This window comes from Capricornis sumatraensis, chromosome 1 (genome assembly GCF_032405125.1).
Source record: "Capricornis sumatraensis isolate serow.1 chromosome 1, serow.2, whole genome shotgun sequence".
NCBI classification, from domain to species: Eukaryota; Metazoa; Chordata; class Mammalia; order Artiodactyla; family Bovidae; genus Capricornis; species Capricornis sumatraensis.
The window spans coordinates 180,547,188-180,573,766 of NC_091069.1; the positions used below are offsets into that span (position 1 = coordinate 180,547,188).

General features: G+C 39.4%; 2 protein-coding genes across 2 annotated transcripts in view; one reads left to right on the top strand and one right to left on the bottom strand.

Annotated features, from left to right (window-relative positions):
• The window catches only part of ATP13A5 (ATPase 13A5), a 137,441-nt gene extending 135,181 nt beyond the window's left edge, over positions 1-2,260 (top strand). Inside the window, exons 30-31 of the mRNA XM_068968599.1 lie at positions 27-107; positions 2,000-2,260. Of these exons, the coding sequence (XP_068824700.1) occupies positions 27-107; positions 2,000-2,260 (342 nt within the window). The remainder of the gene's footprint in view (positions 1-26; positions 108-1,999) is intronic.
• A 5,059-nt stretch (positions 2,261-7,319) lies between these two features.
• Positions 7,320-24,150, bottom strand: PLAAT1 (phospholipase A and acyltransferase 1). The gene is made up of 4 exons (XM_068987449.1): positions 24,088-24,150; positions 23,341-23,479; positions 16,740-17,008; positions 7,320-7,480 (listed from the first exon to the last, which is right to left on the bottom strand). The coding sequence occupies exons 1-4, from the start codon at positions 24,148-24,150 to the stop codon at positions 7,379-7,381; spliced, it is 573 nt and encodes a 190-aa protein (XP_068843550.1). The 3' UTR covers positions 7,320-7,378.
• Positions 24,151-26,579: the final 2,429 nt, after the last annotated feature.

A 26,579-nucleotide genomic window follows, 5' to 3' on the forward strand; every position in this document is an offset into this window, starting at 1 on the left:
TAAAGGTAGTATTTCTTTTTCAACAGTTCGTCCCAACTGTAACATCATGGAGGGTTTCAGTTTTGGTGGCAGCTCTCACCCAGTTCTGTGTGGCCTTCTTTGTAGAGGTAAAGAAGATTCTGTATGGCTCACCATCTGGGGGGAAGGATAAATAAAGGGCTGACTCTCAACAGATGCTCATTGTTTAGAGCAACCACTTTTATCCCCCAAAAGTAATGGTTATTAAGTGTTTTTTAAAAACTACACATGTCCTCTTTGGGGGAAATGAGAATGATTTAAAATTCTTTGAAGGCTGCAAAGAAATGCTCTCGGTATCTGCAGTGTAGGATGCAAAACATCAAATTAAGCTAATTTTGTCTCACATGAAGGCCTTATATTGTACTTTCCTGCTGCTGCTAAGTCGCTTCAGTTGTGTCCGACTCTGTGCGACCCCATAGATGGCAGCCCACCAGGCTCCCCTGTCCCTGGGATTCTCCAGGCAAGAACATTGGAGTGGGTTGCCATTTCCTTCTCCAGTACATGAAGGTGAAAAGTGAAAGTGAAGTCACTCAGTCATGTCCTACTGTCAGCGACCCCACGGACTGCAGCCTACCAGGCTCCTCCGTCCATGGATTTTCCAGGCAAGAGTACTGAAGTGTTTCCTAGTAGTCTTAATAATCTGGTAGAGACTAGATCAAATGACCTTCCAGCTCTAAAATTCAGTGAGACCTTTTAGAGTGAAGAGCCGTCTAGAAGGGCTTCCTTAATTAAGAGAGAAGGGAAGCCATTGCTCATTCTAGTCAATTCTTACCCTTGAAGGTCTTTTCCTATAGCCTTTCTCTTCTACTCAGTGTCACTAAATGAATTTACCTTCTCAGTGAAAAACTCAGGTACTATTTTTTAAGGGACAGTTTAAAAGAAAAGATTCATAAAGTTCCTTGAGAAAAGGTATCAACCAAATTAGGAAAAAATATGTGTATATACAAATATTCCATTGTACACAATGCATTTAAAATTTCTCATACTCTTTAAGGAATTCCATTTCTGAGATTTCATTTAAAAAAATAACTTAAAAAGAGAGAAAATTTTACATGTATGAAGATTTTCATCACAGTATTATCTACAGTGATAAAATATTAGAATCAAGTGTTCCAAAAGTAGAGGTGCTACTAAATAGTAATACAGAAATTTGAGTAAACATTATACAATCATTAAAAATGATTATTGAGAAGATGATAGCTACAAACTGTATATGACAGAGAAAGTGGAATGCAATATTTGATCACTTCTATTACTATAAATGCATAAAATTGTGTGTGCTTGTAATCACAGAAAAAAGAGAACCCCCAAAATGGAAAGCAAAGGGCTTCCCTGGTGACTCAGTGGTAAAGAATCTGCCTGCCAATGCAGGAGACGTGGGTTTGATCCCTAGGTTGGGAAGATCCCCTGGAGTAGGAAATAACAACCCACTCCAGTATTCTTGCCTGGGAAATTCCATGGACAGAGGAGACTGGCAGAGCCTATAGTCCATGGGGTCGCAAAACAGTCAGACAGAACTTAGTAACTAAACAACAACAAAAAGTGGAAAGCAAAACCCATTTGGTTTTTAGAGTTCATTCATTCATTCAACAAACCATTACTTGATGCCTTCTTTGTATCAAGGAGCAAGTAACAGTGATATTTCTTTTCTTTTCTTGATTTTGAGTACATTATTTTGCTATTTCATTCTGGCAGTAAAATAATTTTAAGTGACTCTCCTGCCAGAATTGAACTAGGAAATCTGTGGAAATGAAAGACTGTAAGCTTTTGGCAGATTTCTATGAACACAAGCTCACTCAGTTCTCAAGGAAATGAACCCAGGAAGCTGCTAGGCTTCATGGGGCTACAAGAAGAAGTGGCCACTGAGCATAAATAATAAGCACATTTAGAGGAATCCTGGGGAAACAGGGTAGCAATGAGCAACCTGGCTGCCAGGGAAAATAGGTGATGGTTTGATTGTCTTTTCTACCTGATCTTCTAGGATGCCATCCTTCAAAATCGAGCTCTCTGGCTATTGATCAAGAAAGAATGTGGAATCTATTCTAAAAGTCAGTATAGGATCTGGCAAAGAAAACTGGCAAAAGATCCAACCTGGCCTCCTACAAACAGGACAGATTATTCAGGCGATGGCAGACATGGATTCTACATCAACCAAGGCTTTGAAAGCTCTGAACAGATTCCAAAAAAAAAACTTAATTTGGGAGGCCAAACCACAGAACAACATTTCTGGACCAGATTGTAATCAGAATTGTTAAATAGCATCCTCCTTTTACCAGAATCTAAAACACTGTAGAGAGGTGATAATAGTCTACCCTTTTATTTTCTTCCTCCATCTGAAGATTCAAAGTGCGTTTCTCAGTGCATTGAACCTTGCAACAAAGGACTTTATATATGTTTATTTTGACCTCATCCTCTATCACTAAGAAAAATAATGTATTTTCTAAAGTATCATTTTTTTCTAATAAATTTTATTCACAATGCATAGCACTGACTTGCTTCAAATGCACAGCTTTTTATGGTAGTAAAATTAATAGCATGTACATCAATAGAAGAAAGAAAAATTAAAGGAGAGTTTAATTTTGAAAGTTTCACCAAGGTATTTTTATTTTCATCTACTGAAATAAAAGAATCTATATATTTTAAAAAGCTTCTCTCAATAACTTGTCACACATTTACTTAATCTTATATTCACCTGCAAAGATCATCCATGCGTATATCTTTTCTCCAGGTCACAGAATTCTTCTTTTTGGTTCTTTGTATGGTTTTAATAGAGAAATAAGAATTGAAATTTACTTCAGAAAATTCATCCCTGTTGTTAAGTATGGAAGTGGAGAAAGATGGAGGTGTCTGATAATTGTTTATAACTTTGGCTTGGGCACAGCTAAGCAAACTCTACTGAAATTGGCATCTCCCAAGTATATTGCTTCGGGGCTAGTGAGCTAGAGGTTCTGGATTAGATCACAAAAATAATAAAACTATTAAAATGTACTTTTCACTCTTAAGAAGTATGGTACCTTTATTTGCTTTTTATTACTGACAAAGAAAAATCTCAAGTTCTAACTTTAAAAGTTGGCCCAGACTCATCATTGCTCATCTGAAAAAAATCAATCCCAGGGAAGGAACCCATAATGTTTTTATCTACAGCATGACAATTCTCAGAATATTAAACAACCTTACGATCCATTTCATCTTTTCATAATCTAAATCAATTAGATGCACATTAAGGATCACAAGAAAGGGTACATCCTTTACAAATACGTTCTGCACATTATTACCTTTAACATATATCAACCTCACTATGACCTTGAGAGGATATTTATTCCTAGTGAACATTTGAAATTACCTACTACATTTTCCTTGTAACCATAAACCTAATTTTGCTAATTAAATAGATCTTTAATGGGTCATAGGCAATTAGCTAACCAGTCCCATTCCATGAGTGTCCATTACATGCCTAATACTGTGATATATGGATTCAATCATGTCTTTACAATTACGAGATCTTTAGGATTGAAAAAATGTCTCAACATTTTAGCAATTCATTGCTGTAAATAGTACCATACACTTTGTTACACAAGCCAGCAGCATAAATGCAAATTCCTATGAAAACAAGCATTTTATGTTTATATTTTATTTGCTTTTTAACCTTTTCTTGGATGCACAACTCTTGGAGAGTGATAATTTTTAAATATGTCTAATTTAGTGGATACCAATAAAAGAACAAAATATCAAAAATATTTTTAGCTTAAGATTAAGAAATATGTCAACCTAAAACATACAGCAGCTAGGTTCCTTGAGCTGACGTATCTCTAGTAATTTACTTTTAGAATGAGAGGATTCAGCTGATACTCTAGTATATCTAGATAGCATAAAAATATTTTTTAATCTTTTTTCAATAAATGTTTCGCTTCTCCCAGTTTCTTCAACAATCTATTAGGTATCTGATAGGTGATATATTTATTTCACACATCTTTTTGAAGGTGGGGACGGGACATGATAAATTTGGTCTCTACACTAGACTAATACAGTAAAAATACACTCAGAGAAATGTTTACTAGTCTTGGAAAAAGATGTTCGATAAAAGCACAATGAACATGGCCACATATAAATGGACAGGCTGAAGCTGCCCGTCACCAAGAGTGGCCATTTTCAGGGGAAACTGATGACTAACTTTATGTGCTTACCCTTAAGGATGAACATTACTAGAGCCCTGAACACTATTTGTGAAAAAAATGAATCCATGAATTTAAAAGTGCATTTGTTACAATTATTCAGTATTGCTAAGATTGTCTTCTGGAGTGGGCGTGTCCAGCTATCCAGAAGTGTGATTTAAGGATCCTCAAAATATCCTCTGTGTTGCCAATTCCATTCCTTCTGTCACAGGCAGTGTGGTAATCCCACCACACCCAGGTCTCCTGTTCAAGGCTAACATTTGTCCTCTGCAGGCATCTTTACTAAAAAGTAAGCATATCCTGGGGGACGTAACACATAAAGCTGCTGCCAGTTCTGCCCAGACTTGACAATACTAGGAAAGAGCCTGTTTTTTTTTTTTTTTTCTTTTTTAATGTTACTGTTACTTAAGAGTAGGACATAATAGGAATAAGAAATTGAATTTAGAATGAAAATGAAAGGATAATATTGGACCATGCTATCAGATAGAAGACACTTACACTATTCCCAGAGGAACAGGGGAGGAAGACAGAGTTTTGGGGTTTATCTGGAAACAGAATTGGTGCCGTAAGAAAGGGAAGGGGTTAGTCAGGGAACAGGAAGAAAGACAGGGTCTCTATGGGCCCTGATGGAACCACATGACCCTTTCTTGTTATCATTGTACTTAATCCTACAATTAGATTGTACAGACTTTCTGGCCCACGAGTAAAATCAAATCAGTTTACTATGTCCAAGACTTTGAGGCAGCTGTTTTGTTACCTTTACCATATTTTTGTTTCCGTCCCTGCACCACAACCCCCCATATTTACTTAAACTTTTCCTTTATTTAATGTCATGCTTTTGGCCGTGATACAATAAAGATGTCACTGACTAGCAATGTGGTTTGGAGGGTAACATTATAATATCTGATATAATCCCAGGATAGAGAGACTGTCATCCATTTTTCCCCATCTGCTACCAAACAAGAATTCCATTGGAAAGGTATTAAAAAGCAGTTTGCTTCATCCAACACATAATCAATAAAATGCAAGAATAAAATCATGAGTCTCTCCCTGCTTGAAAAAGGAAAAGTGTTAGTCACTCAGTCATGTCCAACTCTTTCAGACCCCATGGACTGTATACCCCACCAGGTTCCTCCATCCATGGAATTCTCCAGGCAAAAATACTGAAGTAGGTAGCCATTCTGTTCTCCAGGGGATCTTCCCAACCCAGGGATCGAATCCAACTTTCCTATATTGCAGGAAGCTGCTTTACAGTCTGAGCCATACTCCTTGCCTTCTAGTAAAAGCCATAAAAAGTAATATAGGATATTGTTTTCCAAATATGGCACCTTAAACCTATGTTTAATGATATCTTGACCCATCACTTCATGGCAAATAGATGGGGAAACAGTGGAAACAGTGTCAGACTTTATTTTGGGGGGTTCCAAAATCACTGCAGATGGTGATTGCAGCCATGAAATTAAAAGATGCTTACTCCTTGGAAGGAAAGTTATGATCAACCTAGATAGCATATTCAAAAGCAAACACGTTACTTTGCCAACAAAGTTCCGTCTAGTCAAGGCTATGGTTTTTCCAGTGGTCATGTATGGATGTGAGAGTTGGACTGTGAAGAAAGCTGAGTGCCGAGGAATTGATGCTTTTGAACTGTGGTGTTGGAGAAGACTCTTGAGAGTCCCTTGGACTGCAAGGAGATCCAACCAATCCATTAAAAAGAATACATTTGAATCAGTTCTAATGAGGTGGATGAAACTGGAGCCGATTATACAGTGAAGTAAGCCAGAAAGAAAAACACCAATACAGTATACTAACGCATATATACGGAATTTAGAAAGATGGTAACTATAACCCTGTATGCGAGACAGCAAAAGAGACACAGATGTATAGAACAGTCTTTTGGACTCTGTGGGAGAGGGAGAGGGTGGGATGATTTCGGAGAATGGCACTGAAACATGTATAATATCATATAAGAAACAAATCACCAGTCTAGGTTAAATGCAGGATACAGGATGCTTGGGGCTGGTGCACTGGGATGACCCAGAGGGATGGTATGGGGAGAGGGACGGGAGGGGGGTTCAGGATTGGGAACACGTGTACACTCGTGGCGGATTCATGTTGATGTATGGCAAAACCAATACAATATTGTAAAGTAATTAGCCTCCAATTAAAATAAATAAATTTAAATTAAAAAAAAAATAAAGGAGATCAGTCCTGGGTGTTCTTTGGAAGGAATGATGCTAAAGCTGAAACTTCAGTACTTTGGCCACCTCATGCAAAGAGTTGATTCATTGGAAAAGACTCTGATGCTGGGAGGGATTGAGGGCAGGAGGAGAAGGGGACGACAGGATGAGATGGCTGGATGACATCACCGACTCGATGGACATGAGTTTGAGTGAACTCTGGGAGTTGGTGATGGACAGGGAGGCCTGGCGTGCTGCGATTTATGGGGTCGCAAAGAGTCAGACACGACTGAGCGACTGAACTGAACTGAACAGAACTCAGGTTTAAAGGGCCAAAGTCTTCAAATACTTCAAAATCCAAAGGGAACAGTGGAACTCGGTAGAAGCCACAGCCCATTCCTGCTTGTCACATACTCCTGACAAAGGAGTTGCTGCCAGAGAAATCACTGGCTCCGAGACACTGGAACCAAGAGCTCCTTCTCCCATTCACCTGCTCACACCTACACAGGGTCAAGGAGACGAGTATCCACTCTCAGACAGTTTGCTAATAAAAGATTCTTAAGCTACCTAACCAAACGCTTTATTTCAAATTTCTTCTCTCACCAGAAAAGGAATATGAATTTTGATACCAATCCAAACACTTAAGGGTTTTTAACATTTTTTTCAGTCACATATAAAAGGTTCTTCATCTCTCTGAATAGTTACCCTCAGGGGAAAGAAAAACAATATTTATAGAAGAAAAAGGATAAATGATGATGTGATATTAAGATCTGCTGCTGGTTCATTCAAAAGGCCACTGCTTCTTGTTCAAGCTACCACATGAATCTATACTACGAAGGGAGAAAAATTTCCATGGCTCAATGATGAGATAATGCCAGTAAGCCATTTATTAAAGAGTCTGCCATCCATCACTGGAATTTGGAACAATAATGATGCAATGAAAATAAGTATTTATCCCAGGTTACTTTTCCTCCTCACAAATTCCTTCAGCTCCAATATCTCTTCAGTAAATTAATAGAATTTTGGTCTTAGTCTTTTTGGAAACAAGCCCAGGAAGGAGAAGGCACCAGCAGCAGCTGTCACAAACCCAATGGTACTTATTGCTCGGCTGGCCTATAAGGAAAAAGGAATCAAAAACACATCTTATTCTAAAAGCATCTTAGTGTCCTAAACCTCAGCTTTAGCTTGTTTCCTAAATTTTAATTCATTTAACTCATTTTAATGTACAATGTAAAGCTGAATGCAAAATTAAAATTTTGGATGAAGATGAAATAAATTTATAATTATTATAATTATGACAAAGATATAAATACACATAGGTAAACAGTCCTATTTTTATAGCCTCTGACAGTTTATAAACTTATTATGCCACAATTCCTAATAATCAACATGGTACACCTGGACAGTATAGCATTACTGTTTTATACAATTTGAGAAGTTAAAAGTGATTTGCCCAAGGGAGGTAATAGCACCAGGGCATTTAGATATAGTTTAGACCTGAACCATGTGTCCTCCCCCTATACACCCCTCCTCCTAAGCACATACTCATTTGGCTGGGTCCATACCAAGGTGAATAGTGTGTGCGTGTATGTGTGTGCATTGGTCAAGGGAGTGTAGACAAGATAAGAAAGCAGGAGTACTCACTCAAGAAGTCTATTAAAAATATGACAGCATTTGGATGGACATGTGTGTGTGTGTGTGTGTGTGTTCCCTGACTTAAAGCTGTTAGGAAAATACTTCAGAAATGTGATCTGAGCTAAATATCATATACTCTTACTTGGTCGATACACTTTCTATTCCAATAAACAAACTTTAAGATAAATCAATACTAATGTTAACTATTATGGCAAAAAATTTCTCATGTAGACAAACAAAAATAAATCACTCTCAAGTTCAATTGTCCATAAAGGAGTTCAGACATTTATAGCTTTAAGGGTATTAATCATCATCATGATGAGGGAACTGATGAATATTCATGGTCACATGGCACTCAACTAATATTACCTTCCATCTGCAAGGGTCTGAGTGCAGTTTTATGACCCAAAGGTCACATTCAGATACTTCAGTGTCATCAGGTATTTGGAAAACAAGAGTTGTTTTCTAAGAGTTAAGAGTCAGGCTTTCAAATAAAGCAAAACATTTTTCCTAAACGACTCTGGGGACCAGCCCAAATGCTGAGAAACCTGACCCAGCTAACACTGGAGCATGCCCTCTGTCTAACCCATAGCCCTCCACCACTGAGCCTGCCACCCACAAATGCAACATAATGCTCCCTCCCTAACTGAGGCTTCCCTATGGCGAACAGGCAGCAAGGGTTCTGGCCAGGAAAGCAGCACAAAGGTAAGAGTATTCACTTCATTACACCACCCTGTGGTCTGTAGGGACATGGCCTATAATTGTCTCTGCTCTGCCACCATCCCTAGTTGCCAGGCAGAATGACATTGGCAAACAGTTGAAAAATCCTATTTTAGTTTACAACTCTTCATTTTATGTATTTGGTTGGTTGGCTATTTCTTTTATTTGTAATTCTTCATTAGTTGCTACCTAAATTGTTTCCAAGCAGAATTCACTGTAGCAGAGAACTACCCACATAGCACACAGGGAGCAAAAATAGGGTGGGAGATACAAGATACCTGGCAGAATTCCAAAACGGGGCAGAGTCAATAATCAGACAGGGATCAAGGATTGCAAACCAAGCCCAGGCGTCACACAATTCCAGGTAGTTGCTGAGATCCCAAGGGGGTCTGACAGGAAAAGTGGCAGGCAGTGAAAAAATTGGAAGGTGTAATTGGTGCCTGTAGACAGAGGGGTCAAATGGCAGCAGGGGACAGCCCTGGGAAAACCTGCAGGATCCTGTGGGGGGAGGGGGACAGCTAGATGCAGTCCTAACTCACTGGCTGTCTTTCAGCCACTAGAAACAGAACTTGTGAGAGAAATCTCATACATCTATGAGACCTGGGGAGAGGACAGACAACTCAATCCTAAATCAAAATTCCCTGACACTGCACAGGCAAGATAAAATTATAATAAACTACTTCCAGTGTGCAGTTCCCCAAATTCCAAACATTTATTTCAAGTTGCATTCTAAAAGGAAAAATCCCTTAAGAGTTATGTGTAACAGGATCGATCTGCAAGATTAAAATATCCCAGGATGTCTGTGGTGAGCCAGCATGAACAAGAATTTTTTGTGAATGATTTAGAATTATCTTATCACTAAATCCTATCCTGCACACTTTGTCCTATACAGGGCTTTCAGGTGTGTGTGTGGGATGGGGGACAGGCATGATAAAGACCTCATTCTGAGGATCTATACATGCCCAGTGAAATGTTAGCTACAACTGAAGCAGCTGGGTCCAGCTATCAGTGAAGCTGGGTCACAGACAACTACAGTGGTTATCAAAACTCTCTCTTCCCCCAAGACTCTAAGGCTACAGTGCTGCAATGAGGCACAGTCAGGGTGTACTGTGTGTCAGCTCGTACAGGCGCATTCAAGGGTGCTGCCATAGTTCACAAAGACAGGCGTATTTTAATAACTTGTTTAGACTCTAACAGTGAGAAATGTTGATTTTAGGAATTTATAAAAATAAAGACAAGCCACAGGCTGGAAGAAAACATTTGCAAAAGACATATTTGATGAAGGACTGTTTTCTAAAATATGCTAAGAACTCTTAAAACTCAAAAATATGAAAACAAGTAAGCAACCCAATTAAAAATGGGCAAAAAAGTTTGAGACACATCACCAAATATGATATGCAGATAGCAAATAATATATGAAAAGATGGTCAACATCATACATATTTAAGGAATTGCAAATTAAAGCAATGGTGACATCACTATGTACCTATCAGGATGGCTGACCTCCGAAACACTGACAATGCCAAATGCTAAAGAAGATGTGGAGCAACAGGAACTCACATTCATTACCGGTGGGAATTCAAACTAGTACAGCAACTTTGGAAGCTAGCTTGGCAGTTTTTTCTTTTTCTTTTAACAAAACTAAACATACTCTTACCATATGATCTGGTGATCATAATCCTTGGTGTTTATCCAAATGAGCCAAAAATTTACATCCACAAAAAGGCTGCACACAAATGTTTCTAGCAACTTTAATCATAATCACCACAACTTGGAAGCAATCAAGATATCCTTCAGTAGGTTAGTGGATAAATAAACTGTAGTGCATCCAGAAAATGGAATGTTATTCAGTGATAAACAGAAATGAGCAATCAAACCATCTAATGAAAAGACATGGAAGAATTTTAAGTGCATTTTGCTTGGTATGATTTCAACTATATAACACTCTGGGAAAGATAAAACACACAGCAGTAAAAAAAAATATCAGTGATTATCAGAGGTTTATGGAGAGGCAGGAATGAAGGATAGCAGAGAACAGAGATTTTCAGGGTTGGGAAACTATTCTGTATGATATTGTAATGATGGATCAGTTCAGTTCAGTTCATTTCAGTCGCTAAGTCGTGTCCGACTCTTTGGGACCCCATGAATCGCAGCACGCCAGGCCTCCCTGTCCATCACCATCTCCTGGAGTTCACTCAGACTCACGTCCATAGAGTCCGTGATGCCATCCAGCCATCTCATCCTGTCGTCCCCTTCTCCTCCTGCCCCCAATCCCTCCCAGCATCAGAGTCTTTTCCAATGAGTCAATTCTTCGCATCAGGTGGCCAAAGTACTGGAGTTTCAGCTTTAGCATCATTCCTTCCAAAGAAATCCCAGGGCTGATCTCCTTCAGAATGGACTGGTTGATCTCCTTGCAGTCCAAGGGACTCTCAAGAGTCTTCTCCAACACCACAGTTCAAAAGCATCAATTCTTCGGCACTCAGCCTTCTTCACAGTCCAACTCTCACATCCATTCATGACCACTGGAAAAACCATAGCCTTGACTAGACAGACCTTAGTCAGCAAAGTAATGTCTCTGCTTTTGAATATACTATGTAGGTTGGTCATAACTTTTCTTCCAAGGAGTAAGCGTCTTTTAATTTCATGGCTGCAATCACCATCTGCAGTAATTTTGGAGCCCCCCAAAATAAAGTCTGACACTGTTTCCACTGTTTCCCCATCTATTTTCCATGAAGTGATGGGACTGGATGCCATATCTTCATTTTCTGAATGTTGAGCTTTAAGCCAACTTTTTCGCTCTCCTCTTTCACTTTCATCAAGAGGCTTTTTAGCTCCTCTTCACTTTATGCCATAAGGGTGATGTCATCTGCATATCTGAGGTTATTGATATTTCTCCCGGCAATCTTGATTCCAGCTTGTGTTTCTTCTAGTCCAGTGTTTCTCATGATGTACTCTGCATAGAAGTTAAATAAGCAGGGTGACAATATACAGCCTTGATGTACTCCTTTTCCTATTTGGAACCAGTCTGTTGTTCCATGTCCAGTTCTAACTGTTGCTTCCTGACCTGTATACAGATTTCTCAAAAGGCAGGTCAGATGGTCTGGTATTCCCATCTCTCAGAATTTTCCACAGTTTATTGTGATCCACACAGTCAAAGGCTTTGGCATAGTCAATAAAGCAGAAATAGATGTTTTTCTGGAACTCTCTTGCTTTTTCCATGATCCAGCGGATGTTGGCAATTTGATCTCTGGTTCCTCTGCCTTTTCTAAACCCAACATCGGGGAGTTCACGGTTCACATATTGCTAAAGCCTGGCTTGGAGAATTTTGAGCATTACTTTATTAGCATGTGAGATGAGTGCAATTGTGCTATAGTTTGAGCATTCTTTGGCATTGCCTTTCTTTGGAATTGGAACGAAAACTGACCCTTTCCAGTCCTGTGGCCACTGCTGAGTTTTCCAAATTTGCTGGCATATTGAGTGCAGCACTTTCACAGCATCATCTTTCAGGATTTGAAATAGCTCAATTGGAATTCCATCACCTCCACTAGCTTTGTTCATAGTGATGCTTTCTAAGGCCCACTTGACTTCACTTTCCAAGATGTCTGGCTCTAGATTAGTGATCACATCATCATGATTATCTGGGTCGTGAAGATCTTTTTTTACAGTTCTTCTGTGTATTCTTCCCACCTCTTCTTAATATCTTCTGCTTCTGACCGTTTCTGTCCTTTATCGAGCCCATCCTTGCATGAAATGTTCCCTTGGTATCTCTAATTTTCTTGAAGAGATCTCTAGTCTTTCCCATTCTGTTCTTTTCCTCTATTTCTTTGCATTGATTGCTGAAGAAGGCTTTCTTATCTCTTCTTGCTATTCTTTGGAACTCTGCATTCAGATGCTTATATCTTTCCTTTTCTTCTTTGCTTTTCACTTCTCTTCTTTTCACAGCTATTTGTAAGGCCTCCCCAGACAGCCATTTTGCTTTTTTGCATTTCTTTTCCATGGGGATGGTCTTGATCCCTGTCTCCTGTACAATGTCACGAACCTCATTCCATAGTTCATCAGGCACTCTATCTATCAGATCTAGGCCCTTAAATCTATTTCTCACTTCCACTGTATAATCATAAGGGATCTGATTTAGGTCATACCTGAATGATCTAGTGGTTCTCCCTATTTTCTTCAATTTAAGTCTGAATTTGGTAATAAGGAGTTCATGATCTGAGCCACAGTCAGCTCCTGGTCTTGTTTTTTTTGACTATATAGAGCTTCTCCATCTTTGGCTGCATAGACTATAATCAATCTGATTTTGGTGTTGACCATCTGGTGATGTCCATGTGTAGAGTCTTCTCTTGTGTTGTTGGAAGAGGGTGTTTGCTATGACCAGTGTAATGATGGATACCTGTCATTATATATTTGTCAAAACCCACAGAAGGTACAACACAGAGTGAACCCTAACGTTAACTATTCGATGAAAGGAAATTATTTTCTTTACCTATCTCAAGTTCTCAGCTGAGGCTCTGTAATAAAAGACAAATTAACAAGAGGAAAATGAACAAAAGTTGATTAACATGCACATCTCATACATTCATGGGAGAAATTCAGGGAAGAAGTAACTCAAAGAGGTGGCTTAGAATTCAGAGCCACCTTATAAAGCATCTTCACCAAAGAAAAATAAATTTGTAGAGAAGTGAGGGAAAAGTGGTTCGTCTTCCAAGGGCAACAACCTGTGGGATGGTAGGAAACTAATGGTATACAGAAGTCTGTAAGTAGTTTGTTAAGTAGATTCCTCTAGTGCCCTCTCCAGGCTGCTAAGGGTCTGACATTAAACACGGGTTGTCCAGGGTGATTACTTTTTGTCCTTCCTGGTAGAGTGGGGAGGGGGGCCACCTTTGAAAATTTCTGTCCTACTTTTAGAAAAACAGGAGGAGGGCAGGGAGCTTTATTTCCTTCTGCTCCTACTCAATTGCTTCTCAACTGCTCAAAATAATCCTTATGCCAAAGTAACATATTTGGGGTGGTATGCTCTAGTTTCCTTCAGTATGAACTCTGGTTGATAATGATGTATCAATGTTGGCTCTTCTTTTATAACAAATAATCCACACTGCTATGGGATGCTAACAGTGGGGAAGGATATGTGTGTGTGTGTCGGGGTGAGGGGTAGAGAATATGTACGAATTCTGTATATACTTCCAGCTCAATGTTGCTGTGAACTTAAAACTCTAAAAAGCAAAGTCCATTAATTTTTTCAAAAAATACAGAAAAGTACAAAGAAGAAAAGGATAGGACCCACAATCCTTCCACCTTTCTAATCTTTTTATCATTTACCATTTTTTGTTTAACTGGGAAATAGATGGGGAAACAGTGGAAACAGTGTCAGACTTTATTTTGGGGGGAGCTCCAAAATCACTGCAGATGGTGATTGCAGCCATGAAATTAAAAGACTCTTACTTCTTGGAAGGAAAGTTATGACCAACCTAGACAGCATATTCAAAAGCAGAGACATTACTTTGCCAACAAAGGTCCGTCTAGTCTAGGCTATGGTTTTTCCAGTGGTCGTGTATGGACATGAGATTTGGACTATAAAGACGGCTGAGCACTGAAGAATTGATGCTTTTGAACTGTGGTGTTGGAGAAGACTCTTGAGAGTCCCTTGGACTGCAAGGAGATACAACCAGTGCATCCCTGGGTGTTCACTGGAAGGACAGATGTTGAAGCTGAAACTGCAATACTTTGGCCACCTGATACAAAGAACTGACTCTTTTGAGAAGACCCTGATGCTGGGAAAGATTGAGGGCAGGAGGAGAAGGGGAGGAGAGAGGATGAGATGGTTGGATGACTTCACCAACTCGATGGACATGGGTTTGGCTGAACTCCAGGAGTTGGTGATGGACAGGGAGGCCTGGCGTGCTGCAGTCCATGGGGTCACAAAGAGTTGGACACGACTGAGCAACTGTACTGAACTGAACTGGAAATACACAGCCACTTCCCAAGGAAACTGTTCTATGCTCAAGATCCCTGAGCCTTAAAGGGACCCCAGAAACAAATCTAACATTAGCTATTATTAGTACTATTATTGATAGTAACAAAAATAATAATTCAAATGCTGCAGTTTCTGTTAGATCAACAGAATATTACTGAACAGTATCAACAAAGACCTATAAAATTGCTAAAATAAAAAGTAATATCGATGGAAAGTATACCTTTTATTGGGATGAATAATATTTAATAGAACATGCTAAGAGACTTTAAAAATCTCTTACAATCTATGAAACAACTTTGTTTGATAGATTAGGAAACTGATAAACGTGTCCAGAGTTATCCAGGTTAGAAGTGGTGAAGATGGGGTTCTAGCTCAGATCAGCAGAATTCCAAAGCTCAGATGTGTCTTTAAGGCTGTTACTACACCCATCAGAACCTGCTAGAGAAGAGTTCTCCTAGTTCTTGAAAAATAGTTACTTTTTCATGGATCTTGATCTGGGTATGAAAGGTGAAAAGACTATGAGAGAGTACAGGTAAGAGTCAGAGCAAAAAGAGACCTGTACCATCTTTTGATTTAGCCACATTCTAAAAAATTGCTGATTGAATACTGTGGATGACTTTATCATTAACAAACTTTATTTCCTAGCTATACCACTACTTTTCAATGCAAAAATGAGCAGATATTTATGTCTGTATCCTCTGTGTTTTGGCTCAGAAACAATTTATTGCTACATGTGTATAGTTCATTAGAGTAATATATTTCTTGGTAAAAATGAATTTCCAATTAAATTATTTCTTAACAAAAATAAATGTATCCTTTCATTATGTTCTATTTTCCATTCTTCCAAGCTTTCGTGAGCAGAGTTATAATTTCAATGCTTAGAATAGACATTTATACAACAGATCCACCATTTCAAGATACTGCTAATTTAATAAACCTTTGGGTTAAAATATCAATGATGCAATTGAATTGGTGGGAAGGTAAGTAGGGAAAGGGCAACTGAATCAACCTTGCTTTCAGTGAGGAATCTGCTACACTACTGAACAGTGGTGGTAAATAACAAAACTATAAGCTACTTTAAAAATAAAGTCAATTAATCCACTAAAAAATCATCCAAAAGCTCAATGAATCAAAAGTGAAAGTGAAGTCACTCAGTTGTGTCCGACTCTTTGCAACCCCATGGACTATAGCCTACCAGGCTCCTCTGTCCATGGGATTTTCCAGGCAAGAATACTCGAATGGGTTGCCATTTCCTTCTCCAGGAGATCTTCCCAACCCAGGGATTGAACCTGGGTCTCCCTCATTGTAGACAGACACTTTAGTGTTGGATCCACTTAAAAGCACAACATTTCTTTGAAATTAGTGTTGCAAGGAAACTGAAAAGTGAAGTAGCTCAGTCGTGTCCGACTCTTTGCAACCCCAGGGACTGTAGCCTACCAGGCACCTCCCTCCATGAGATTCTCCAGGCAAGAATACTGGAGTGGGTTGCCATTTCCTTCTCCAGGGGATCTTCGCAACTCAGGGATTGAACCCAGGTCTCCTACATTGCAGGTAGACACTTTAATCTCTGAGCCACCAGGGAAAAAGACATCCACAAATCCATGGTATCAGTTAGCCTCTTTCAGTTAATGGAAAAGAATCTCAGTACTAACATCTATGTTTTTGGCAAAGGAAGTCCCACTCAAAAAAGTCAACATTCTTTTCAATATATATAGTTACTGATTTAACTGCTGTATGGTATGGTAATGAAAAAAAAAAAAAAAACACTGAAGGACAGGGGGCATTAAGACAGACAGAAAGACATGGTCTTGACTCTGCTTCAAGTCCCTTCTAGCCCCAGATTCATGACACAAAATGTTCTCGTCTGATTGGTCATGACCTTTCTGAGTGACCTTGGGTAACTCAATTCCCTTCTTTGTCCTTCAGTGTTCTCATATATTCTTGTTCTTTTCCATTTGTTTGAGGCCTGAAAACTTGATCAAGACTGGGTAGTTATTATCTTCCCAATGTAAGAATTTTTTATTTCTCTTAAAGAAAACTCACCTGCTCTGAAACTCCTTCTCCGTATCGAAGCAAAGTCACAAAATGCTCACAGTTGTTGACAAGTATGTCATATTCCACCTCTAGCCCAATAACAAACTCTGACCGTTGGATAACTTCTTCAACAGGGAGAGGGGGATATGTATCATCATATTTATTGTTTATTCTGTATGTGTCTTTTCCAACAACATCCTTCAAAAGCTGCATCTTCACCAGGGCCTTTCTGCTGAATACAGACTTGGCACTTGTAAACGATGTAGAAATGCCATCCTCTATAAGGAGAATTCTGGTTAGCAAAACACAACAATCCAGCCCAGTGAACTCCAATGCCATCCTAACTCATCCTCAAACCAGAAACCACTTAATCTTACTAACCATCAACATTCATTCTCTAATTTACCAATAACACTTATTCGATACTGTAAGAGTGAGAATATAAGAAAACTTTCTGAAAATTTCTATCTCCCCATTGGGCTTCCCTGGTGGCTCAGCAGTAAAGAATCTGCCTGTCGATGCAGGAAACATAAGAGATGAGGGCTCGATCCCTGGGTTGGGAAGATCCCCTGGAGCAGGGCATGGCAACCCACTCCGGTATTCTTGCCTGGGAAATCCCATGGAGGAGCCTGGTGGGCTATATAGTCCATGGGGTTGCAAAAGAGTCGGACATGACTGAGCAACTAAACAACATATAGAACAAACTGGGTGTGAAAAATCTACTCATTCTTGAGGTATAAGTTCTCTATCAATTAGTATTATTATTAGGGATCTTGGCATATGTTTCTAACATAGTACAGAGAAGATCATTGCCCCCTTTTTCTATAAAGCCCCTGTTCTTTGGCATTAGAACCCTTCTAAACTAGTATGCTTGGGCTTAGCAGCAGAGTGTTAAGACTGATGCTCTCCTCTTACAATTAAGCTGCACTTCTTACAGCCACCTCTCTGCTTTTACACTTGTTCTTTTAATCAGGCTTTACTTTGAAATCTGCAGGGGACCCTACACATTTGACAGGGTCAGTTGGGATCAGCTGGAGCCCTGTCTTTGTTTTGCTAGTTCCTTCAGCCAAGAAACTAAGTCCTAAAACTAACCCTAATGCAGTAGGCACTATCCACTCTACGTGGGCCTTTGCTGTGCTCTGCCCCCGTTACAGTGCCCTGTGCCGCGCCATTCCATCTTACTGCCGCTATTGGTAAGCATTTGCCTAACAGCCCCAAATCTCTGTATCCTGACTTGCCATGGTTGTCATCTGAGACTGGAAAAGTGATTCCTTAGTGTTCAGCTTTAAGGCCAGGCCCTAGGCCCTCTCCATCTGCCCAAGATTGCTAGGCTTGGCCATTGTTCAAGAAAACCATGAGATGAAGGGCTGCTATATAACCAGTGTTTAGACACTTCTCCTTTCAGTAATGACTAAAAGCAAACTTTTTTTCCTACTCCTCTTTTTTTTCACTCCTTTGAACTCCTTTTCGTTGGAGTAGCATTTTCAATACCTTACGTATTCTAAATTCTTACACAGTACAAGTTCACAGAACACGTATAGCCTAGTTAGAATTACTCATCAACTAGTTTGAAGCAATCAATTTATTGATGACAGAATCAAAGCTTGGAGAGAGAAACTTATGGAACATCATACAAGTAGTTAACAGAAACAGGAATTTAATTTCAGTCAAAGCTCAGTGCTTGAACCATATTAGTATGGAGCTCAAAGACGTGAAAAAAAAGGAAACAGCGCAAAAGCCTCATATTGTTTTCTAAATGTGAAAGCTGCAGAGATAATATAAAGAATTTCTTAGTATTAATCACTAGACTCTACAGAATGAATAGCTCTGTATTTTAAATGTCATTTTATTTGCCATTTCCATTTCCAGTATTCCAGAAAAAGTGGCAAATAGCTCAAAATCTCACAAAAATCACTCCATTAAAGGTTCTCAGAAGCTCTCAAGATAGTAAAACTTCAGCCTGTAAACACTTCTTTTTTAACGCATCTTGAGGGAAAAAATATTCTAGGCTCTTTGTTATTTGCGTACATTTTTCTTAATAGCTTGTGCTCATTTCTAAATATGTAGAAAATACAGAAAAATACAGCATAAACATTAAATATAAGTTACCTGCTATCCTGCTATAAACAACTATCCTTATTATTTTAATGTATTTATACTGTCTTTATCACTTGCAAATACACATGTATGTATTTGCATTAACATGTATGTGTGTATATATGATATCTTTGCAAACTTGGTACCATATTACACGTTGCATTTTAATCTGTAATTTGCCAATAGTTGTCATACAAGATCATCTTTCACACAATTAAAGATATCTAGAAATGACTTTCAGCTGTTAAAGTGGCCATTGTTTTAGTCTGCTTAGCACCTCATCCTACCACTACTTCTTTCTTTCTAGAAAAGACTCTGTCTAAGCCAGTCATACTGTCCCATTCCTGGATATAGTGATGGTTCAGTAACGGACAGGGGACCCATACCAGACAATCAAGAATCATTCTCCATGATTTTTCTAACTTCAGCAGACAAGGAGTATCTCTCTCCTGTGGGTCACCAGCCTACAAGGATGTGAGCCTAAGGATGCCTAAGGTCATCAGTTCAGCTTCTTAGACACAGCCTGGGAAAATAAATAAAATATATGCAAAAAGAATGCAGATGTGGGACAAAGAGTTTTGATAGTGTTTAAACTTCTAGATCCAGGTATCCCTGAGACCAGCATCATCTTTACCCTTCCTGTAGTTTCCTTCAGTGAAGCAATGAATTTGCCTTTTGTCTAAACTAACTTGATTTATGTTACCTGCAACTAAAAAGTTCTACCAAACACAGAATCATAATATCTGTGGCTAAATCTTAATTCATTTAACCATTATCTTTTAAATATTATTAATCCATTGTCTAATTTTTTCCCACCATAAAAAATCAATAGTTACTTATTTCTTTTCCCTATTTTTTCCCAGTGTCCTTTTTTTAAACCATTATAAATGAGATAGCAGTGAATACTCTCATACACGAATCCTAAATAAGTTCTCTAAAAATATTTCCCAAGAATAGATTCATAGAGGTAAAATTACAGGGTCAGAGCATGGAAACACTTTAAGACTCTTAACATGCATGCATGCCAAGTCACTTCAGTCATGCCCAATTCTTTGCAATCCCATGGACTGTAGCCTGCCAGGCTCCTCTGTCCCTGGACAGGCAAGAAGACTGGAGTGGGTGGCCATGCTCTTTTCTACGGGATATTCCCAACCCAGGGATCAAACCCATGTCTCCTGCAGTTCCGGCGTTGTAGGCGGATTCTTTACCACCCAGCCACCAGGGAAGCTCAAGACTCTTAACACATCTTGCTAAATTGTCTTGGGGAATGATTTTATCAACTTGTGTTTCTATCAACAATATCCTGTGTTCATTTCATTATACCTTTATCAACACTGATTTTCATTTTTTTAAATTCTGCTAATGTGAGAAGCATAAAACCTATCATTTTATAATTCCTAGATGACTGAAAAGCTGAATGCTTTAAAAATGGGTATTGGAGTTTCATCTTCTACAAACTGTTCACAATCTTTTACTCACTTGTTTGTTGGTATTTGAGTATTCGCTGTTCCCTCAGACAAAGAAACTCTTGCCCCAAATATGTGCTGGGTTTCCTCACCTCTTTCAAGTTTTCTCAAATGTTACTTTCTCGTGAGATTTTCCCGACCAACTAATTTCAAACTGCAGCAACTACAACTCCCCAGCACTTCCTAACCTGTTTCTATGATTTATTTTCTCCATATCACTTATCTCTAATCTAACATTGCTTTCTGTATTCTGTTCATACTCCCTCTCTCTGTCTCTGTCTCCTCTCTCTCTCTGGCTCTCTGTCTCCTCTCTCTGTCTCTGTCTCCTCTCTCTCTGTCTCTGTCTCCTCTCTCTCTGGCTCTCTGTCTCCTCTCTCTCTGTCTCTGTCTCCTCTCTCTCTGTCTCTGTCTCCTCTCTCTCTCTCTCTCTGTCTCCTCTCTCTCTCTCTGTCTCTCTCTCTCTCTGTCTCTGTCTCCTCTCTCTGTCTCTGTCTCTCTCTCTCTGTCTCTGTCTCCTCTCTCTCTGTCTCTGTCTCTGTCTCTCTCTGTCTCTGTCTCCTCTCTCTCTCTGTCTCTGTCTCCTCTCTCTCTCTGGCTCTCTGTCTCCTCTCTCTCTCTGGCTCTCTGTCTCCTCTCTCTCTCTCTCTGTCTCCTCTCTCTCTCTCTCTCTGTCTCCTCTCTCTCTGTCTCTCTCTCTCTCTCTGTCTCTGTCTCCTCTCTCTCTGTCTCTGTCTCTCTCTCTCTCTGTCTCTGTCTCCTCTCTCTCTGTCTCTGTCTCTCTCTCTCTCTGTCTCTGTCTCCTCTCTCTCTGTCTCTGTCTCTCTCTCTCTCTGTCTCTGTCTCCTCTCTCTCTCTGTCTCTGTCTCCTCTCTCTCTCTGGCTCTCTGTCTCCTCTCTCTCTGTCTCTGTCTCCTCTCTCTCTCTCTCTCTCTGTCTCCTCTCTCTCTCTCTGTCTCTCTCTCTCTCTGTCTCTGTCTCCTCTCTCTCTGTCTCTGTCTCTCTCTCTGTCTCTGTCTCCTCTCTCTCTGTCTCTGTCTCTCTCTCTCTCTGTCTCTGTCTCCTCTCTCTCTGTCTCTGTCTCCTCTCTCTCTCTGTCTCTGTCTCCTCTCTCTCTGTCTCTGTCTCTCTCTCTCTCTCTCTGTCTCCTCTCTCTCTGTCTCTGTCTCCTCTCTCTCTGTCTCTGTCTCCTCTCTCTCTGTCTCTGTCTCTCTCTCTCTCTCTGTGCACTAGAATGTAAGTTCTACTGTAGAGGGACTGGCTTATGTATCCCTGGCATTTGAATAATATTTGGCACAGACAATAAAAATCTAAAAATAGATGTCAAGTGATTGAAATAATCTATCTGTATTATATATAAAGACACTGACTCTTGTCACATTTGTGGCAAATATCTTCCCCAGTTGATTCAGTTCAGTTCAGTTCAGTCGCTCAGTCGTGTCTGACTCTTTGTGACCCCATGAGCTGCAGCACACCAGGCCTCCCTGTCCATCACCAACTCCCAGAGTTCACCCAAACATATGTCCATCGAGTCAATGATGCCATCCAACCATCTCATCCTCTGTTGTCCCCTTCTCCTCCTGCCCTCAATCTTTCCTAGCATCAGGGTCTTCTCAGATGAGTCAGTGCTACGTAACAGGTGGCCAAAGTATTGGAGTTTCAGCTTCAACATCAGTCCTTCCAATGAACACCCAGGACTGATCTCCTTTAGGATGCACTGGTTGGATCTCCTTGCAGTCCAAGGGACTCTCAACAGTCTTCTCCAACACCACCGTTCAAAAGCATCAATTCTTCGGTGCTCAGCTTTTTTTATAGTCCAACTCTCACATCCATACATGACCACTGGAAAAACCATAGCCTTGACTAGACAGACTTTTGTTGACAATGTCTCTGCTTTTGAATATGCTGTCTAAGTTGGTCATAACTTTCCTTCCAAGGAGTAAGAGTCTTTTAATTTCATGGCTGCAATCACCATCTGCAGTGATTTTGGAGCCCCCAAAAATAAAGTCTGACACTGTTTCCACATCTATTTGCCATGAAGTGATGACACTGGATGCCATGATCTTAGTTTTCTGAATGCTGAGCTTTAGGCCAATTTTTTCACTCTCCTCTTTCACTTTCATCAAGAGGCTCTTTAGTTCTTCACTTTCTGCCATGAGGGTGGTGTCATCTGCATATCTGAGGTTATTCTCCTGGCAATCTTGATTCCAGCTTGTGCTTCCTCCAGCCCAGTGTTTCTCATGACATACTCTGCATATAAGTTAAATAAGCAGGGTGACAATATATAACCTTGCCGTACTCCTTTCCCAATTCTGAACCAGTCCATTGTTCCATGTCCAGTTCGGACTACTGCTTCTTGACTTATACAGCATACAGGCTTCTCAGGAGACAGGTAAGGTGGTCTAGTATTACCATTTCTTTAAGAATTTTCCACAGTTTGTTGTGATCCACACAGTCCAAGGCTCTAGTGTAGTCAGTGAAGCAGAAGTAGATGTTTTTCTGGAATTCCCTTGCTTTCTCTATGATCTAATGGATGTTGGCATCTGTACATCTGGAAGTTCTAGGTTCACTTACTGCTAAAGCCTAGCTTGAAGGATTTTGAGCATAATTTCGCTAGCATGTGAAATTAGTGAATTGTATGGTAGTTTGAACACTCTTGGGCATTGCCCTTCTTTGGGATTGGAATGAAAACTTAATTTTTCCAGTCTTGCGGCCATTGCTGAGCTTTCCAAATTTGCTGGCATACTGAGGGCAGCACTTTCACAGCATCATCTTTTAGGATTTGAAAAAGCTCAGCTGGAATCTCTGAGCCACCAGGGAAGCCCTGGAATTCTATCACCTCCACTAGCTTTGTTCGTAGTAATGCTTCCTAGGGCCTACTTGACTTCACAGTCCAGGATGTCTGAGAATATCCTTCCAAAAACCTAGAACAGCTGGATTTACCTAGTTTCTACACTGTATTTCTGGTTTATTTTATGATTTTGTTTATGATTACTCCTTGTAGCAAGAAAGCTAAAAAAATCCCAGGAACTTCAGAAAGCAAAACTTACCTAGAGGTGCTATGTTGATAACATACCCATCACCCAAGTACAGTGCCCAATGTTGATAACAAGGACGAAACACTTCAATCAAATCCCCTGGCTGAGGATTGCCAGGATAGCTCAAACTAAAGCAATCATTAAATGCCATCTGCAATGACAGACACCAAGATCTAGCTGATATGACTTGCCAAAAGAAAATCACTTCAAGGCTTCTACAGAAATATAACAATACAGACTTTATTGGGATTGCATTCCTTAGTAAATATTTAGACTCACACCACTGTCCTTTGAATGATTCCAACACAGAATTATGTGTGCACATACAGGCAAGTGGAGAAAGAATTTGTCTGCTATTGCTTAATTTTCTACAGCAATGCTTCTCATACTGATTAACCCCAGGCCTCCTTTGTTATAATAAGCATTTCATAATTCTCTCTTTAAATCCAGAAATTCATGGATAAGGTAATTTACCTATACACAATATTTCAAAAATTAATATGATGTCCTATTTGGAATAGAAAGGGGAAATAAATTTGTAATAATATTTGTTTTACTGTGTAAATGCTCAGTTCATGAATACCCAAAAATATAATAAAGCACTTCTAATAAACATAAGTCAGGGTTTAGAAGTAGAAGATCAGAGTCTTTCAGCCTTTCATATAGCAACATAGTAAAATCAAAAAGAAGAGGTTTGGGTAGACACTAACATTCTGTGCAAAAAAAAAAAAAGCAAAAACCTTGAATTGCAAAACTTACTCTGTGTTTTAAGCAGACACAAGTTCCAGGCTCAGATGAGTCTCCAGTCCGATATCCAGGCATACGGTAAGACACAGGACCTTTCTTCCTTGTGCCGAACTGTGCTGTGCAGACTTAGGCACACTTGCCTCCGCCTGAAACCATATACAATTCCCTGTGTCACTGTCCTTTGAAGTAAAAGTCTTTTGCTTTATCTGAGTCTCCCAGACCTCCCCTGAGTCTCAAGAGGCTGGCTCAAGAGTTAATGATTAGGTGTATGGCATAAACCAACACAACACTGTAAGGCAACTATCCTCCAGCTAAAACTAAATTTAAAATAAGTAAAGAAGTAGTTGGCACATAACAAGTAGTATATATGTCTCAACTGTCTCAATTAAATAGCTAATCTTTGGGACATTCCCCACAAATACTTTTTTGTTATAATTTCTATTCAAAGAAAGAGTTAATGAATTTAAAAGAAGAGTTAATGATTAGGAAATGTGAAAAGGTAGAAAAAAGGAATAGCTGTTGAGTGGGGAAACTGGTAACAATTTAGACTATAAATCAGCCACATGGTAGAGTTACCAAACTCCTAGTTCCCTGAAAGATACAGATAAAGATCTCACATTCCTAAATTATTTTTACAGGTGAAAACTACTGACCTCAGGCATATAGACCCCCAAATGGTTGAAATCACAAGATTAATCATCTTTGAAACTTCACATGGATACCATCCAATATAAGAACTGAGCATAAGCTGATCACACAGCCTGTGAACCCCTCCCTCATCTTGCCTTTAAACACCCTTCTCTGAAAGCCATTGGGGAGTTCAGATCTTTTCAGCATGAACTGCCCATTCTTCTTGCTTGGCACCATGCAATGAATGCTATACTTTCCTTCACCACAACCCAGTCTCAGGAGATTGACTTTGCTGCATGTCAAGCAAGAGGACCCAAATCCAGGTTCAGCAACATACCCACTAAATATCAGCAAATGCTCCTTGTTACTGTGACAATCACAAACACCCTCCAGATTTCCACCACTCCTCAACTGCCCTGCTTACTGTCTGATTATTCATTTTTGAATCCTAAAACAGTGCAAAGTAGTTGAGGCAGAAAGGAGACAATTTTGAAGTTTGGGGGGTTCATCATATTAATGTGTATGTCTGAAAATTCTCAGTTTGGTGATTTTTTTCCTTTGAAGACAGTATTTTTAAGAAAGAACATGTAAGTCTCTGATGGGTGGTTTTTATGGAACATTACATTTCCTATGTATAGCATTGAAGCAGAATGACTCAGTAAAAGGAAGTTATGTACATTCATTGATAATCAAAAAGGGATTTCATGCTATATCCATGTCGAACATCTAACTGACAACAGAGTATTCCTCGGCATCTCTCACTCTAATGTAGATACTCATTTACAAAATAAACCCCAGTGCCAGAAAGGGAAACTTCCAAATCATCTAAATTATAATTATAATAGCACAGGCAAAGGACTTGGGAATACAGACTATTATTTCCCTGGCACGCAAAAAGTCTTTTTTACAACAATTAATATTGGGAGGGTGTTTTCTCAAGTATTTGTATGCCATCTGTTGAAAAGTTCAATCATCACCCTGTCACAGAAATGAGGCCAAATGCAAGCTGTCCATCTGTTGAAAAACAACTATTAAAACAACTTTATGGAAACCGTTAAGTCTAACCACCCTCTCAAATATGTTTGAGTCTTATTAAAATGGCAGTTCAAAATTTGGCCACATGGGCACTAAAAGGAAAAATAGATACTATACTATGATATAAACAAACACATTTCCCATGAATAGGAAGCAGCAAGCACACACAGCTGCCTGTTAGCATTCAGAGATCTATCCAAGCTTACAATAATAACCACCATTTGAACAGAAAGTACTTTGTAGTATAGCATGTTTTTTTTTTCAAGTGCACTATCTCAATTAACCCTAATTAATTTTTTAAAAATCTACCATGATTTGAGTTTATTATGTTATTATCCCATTTTACAGCTAAAATGATAGTAGCAAATGCCAATTTCTGAAAAATACTCACTGAAATCCTTGAATTATAAAACATGGAGGGGAAAAAATAACTGGTCTACGTGTGAGAGATATGATTTCTTGTTTCAGGTCTTCTCCATGTTACTTCTGTCACTTTGGGACTTATACGCAAAATGTAAAACTATGAAACATAAAGAAGAAAAACAGGAGGAAATCCTCAGGCTCCAGGGTAAACAAAGATTTCTTAGACTTGATACCAGAAGTGTGCATATGTGTGCTCAGTCATGTCCAACTCTTTGCGACTCCATGGACTGCAGCCTGCCAGGCTCCCCTGTCCATGGGATTTCCCAGGCAGGAACACTGGAGACGGTTGCCATTTCCTTCTCTGGGGAATCTTCTCGACCCAGAGAGCGAGTCAGCATCTCTTGTATCTCCTGCATTGGCAGGTGGATTCTTTAGCACTGCTCTACCTGGGAAACTGATACCAAAAGGACTATCCA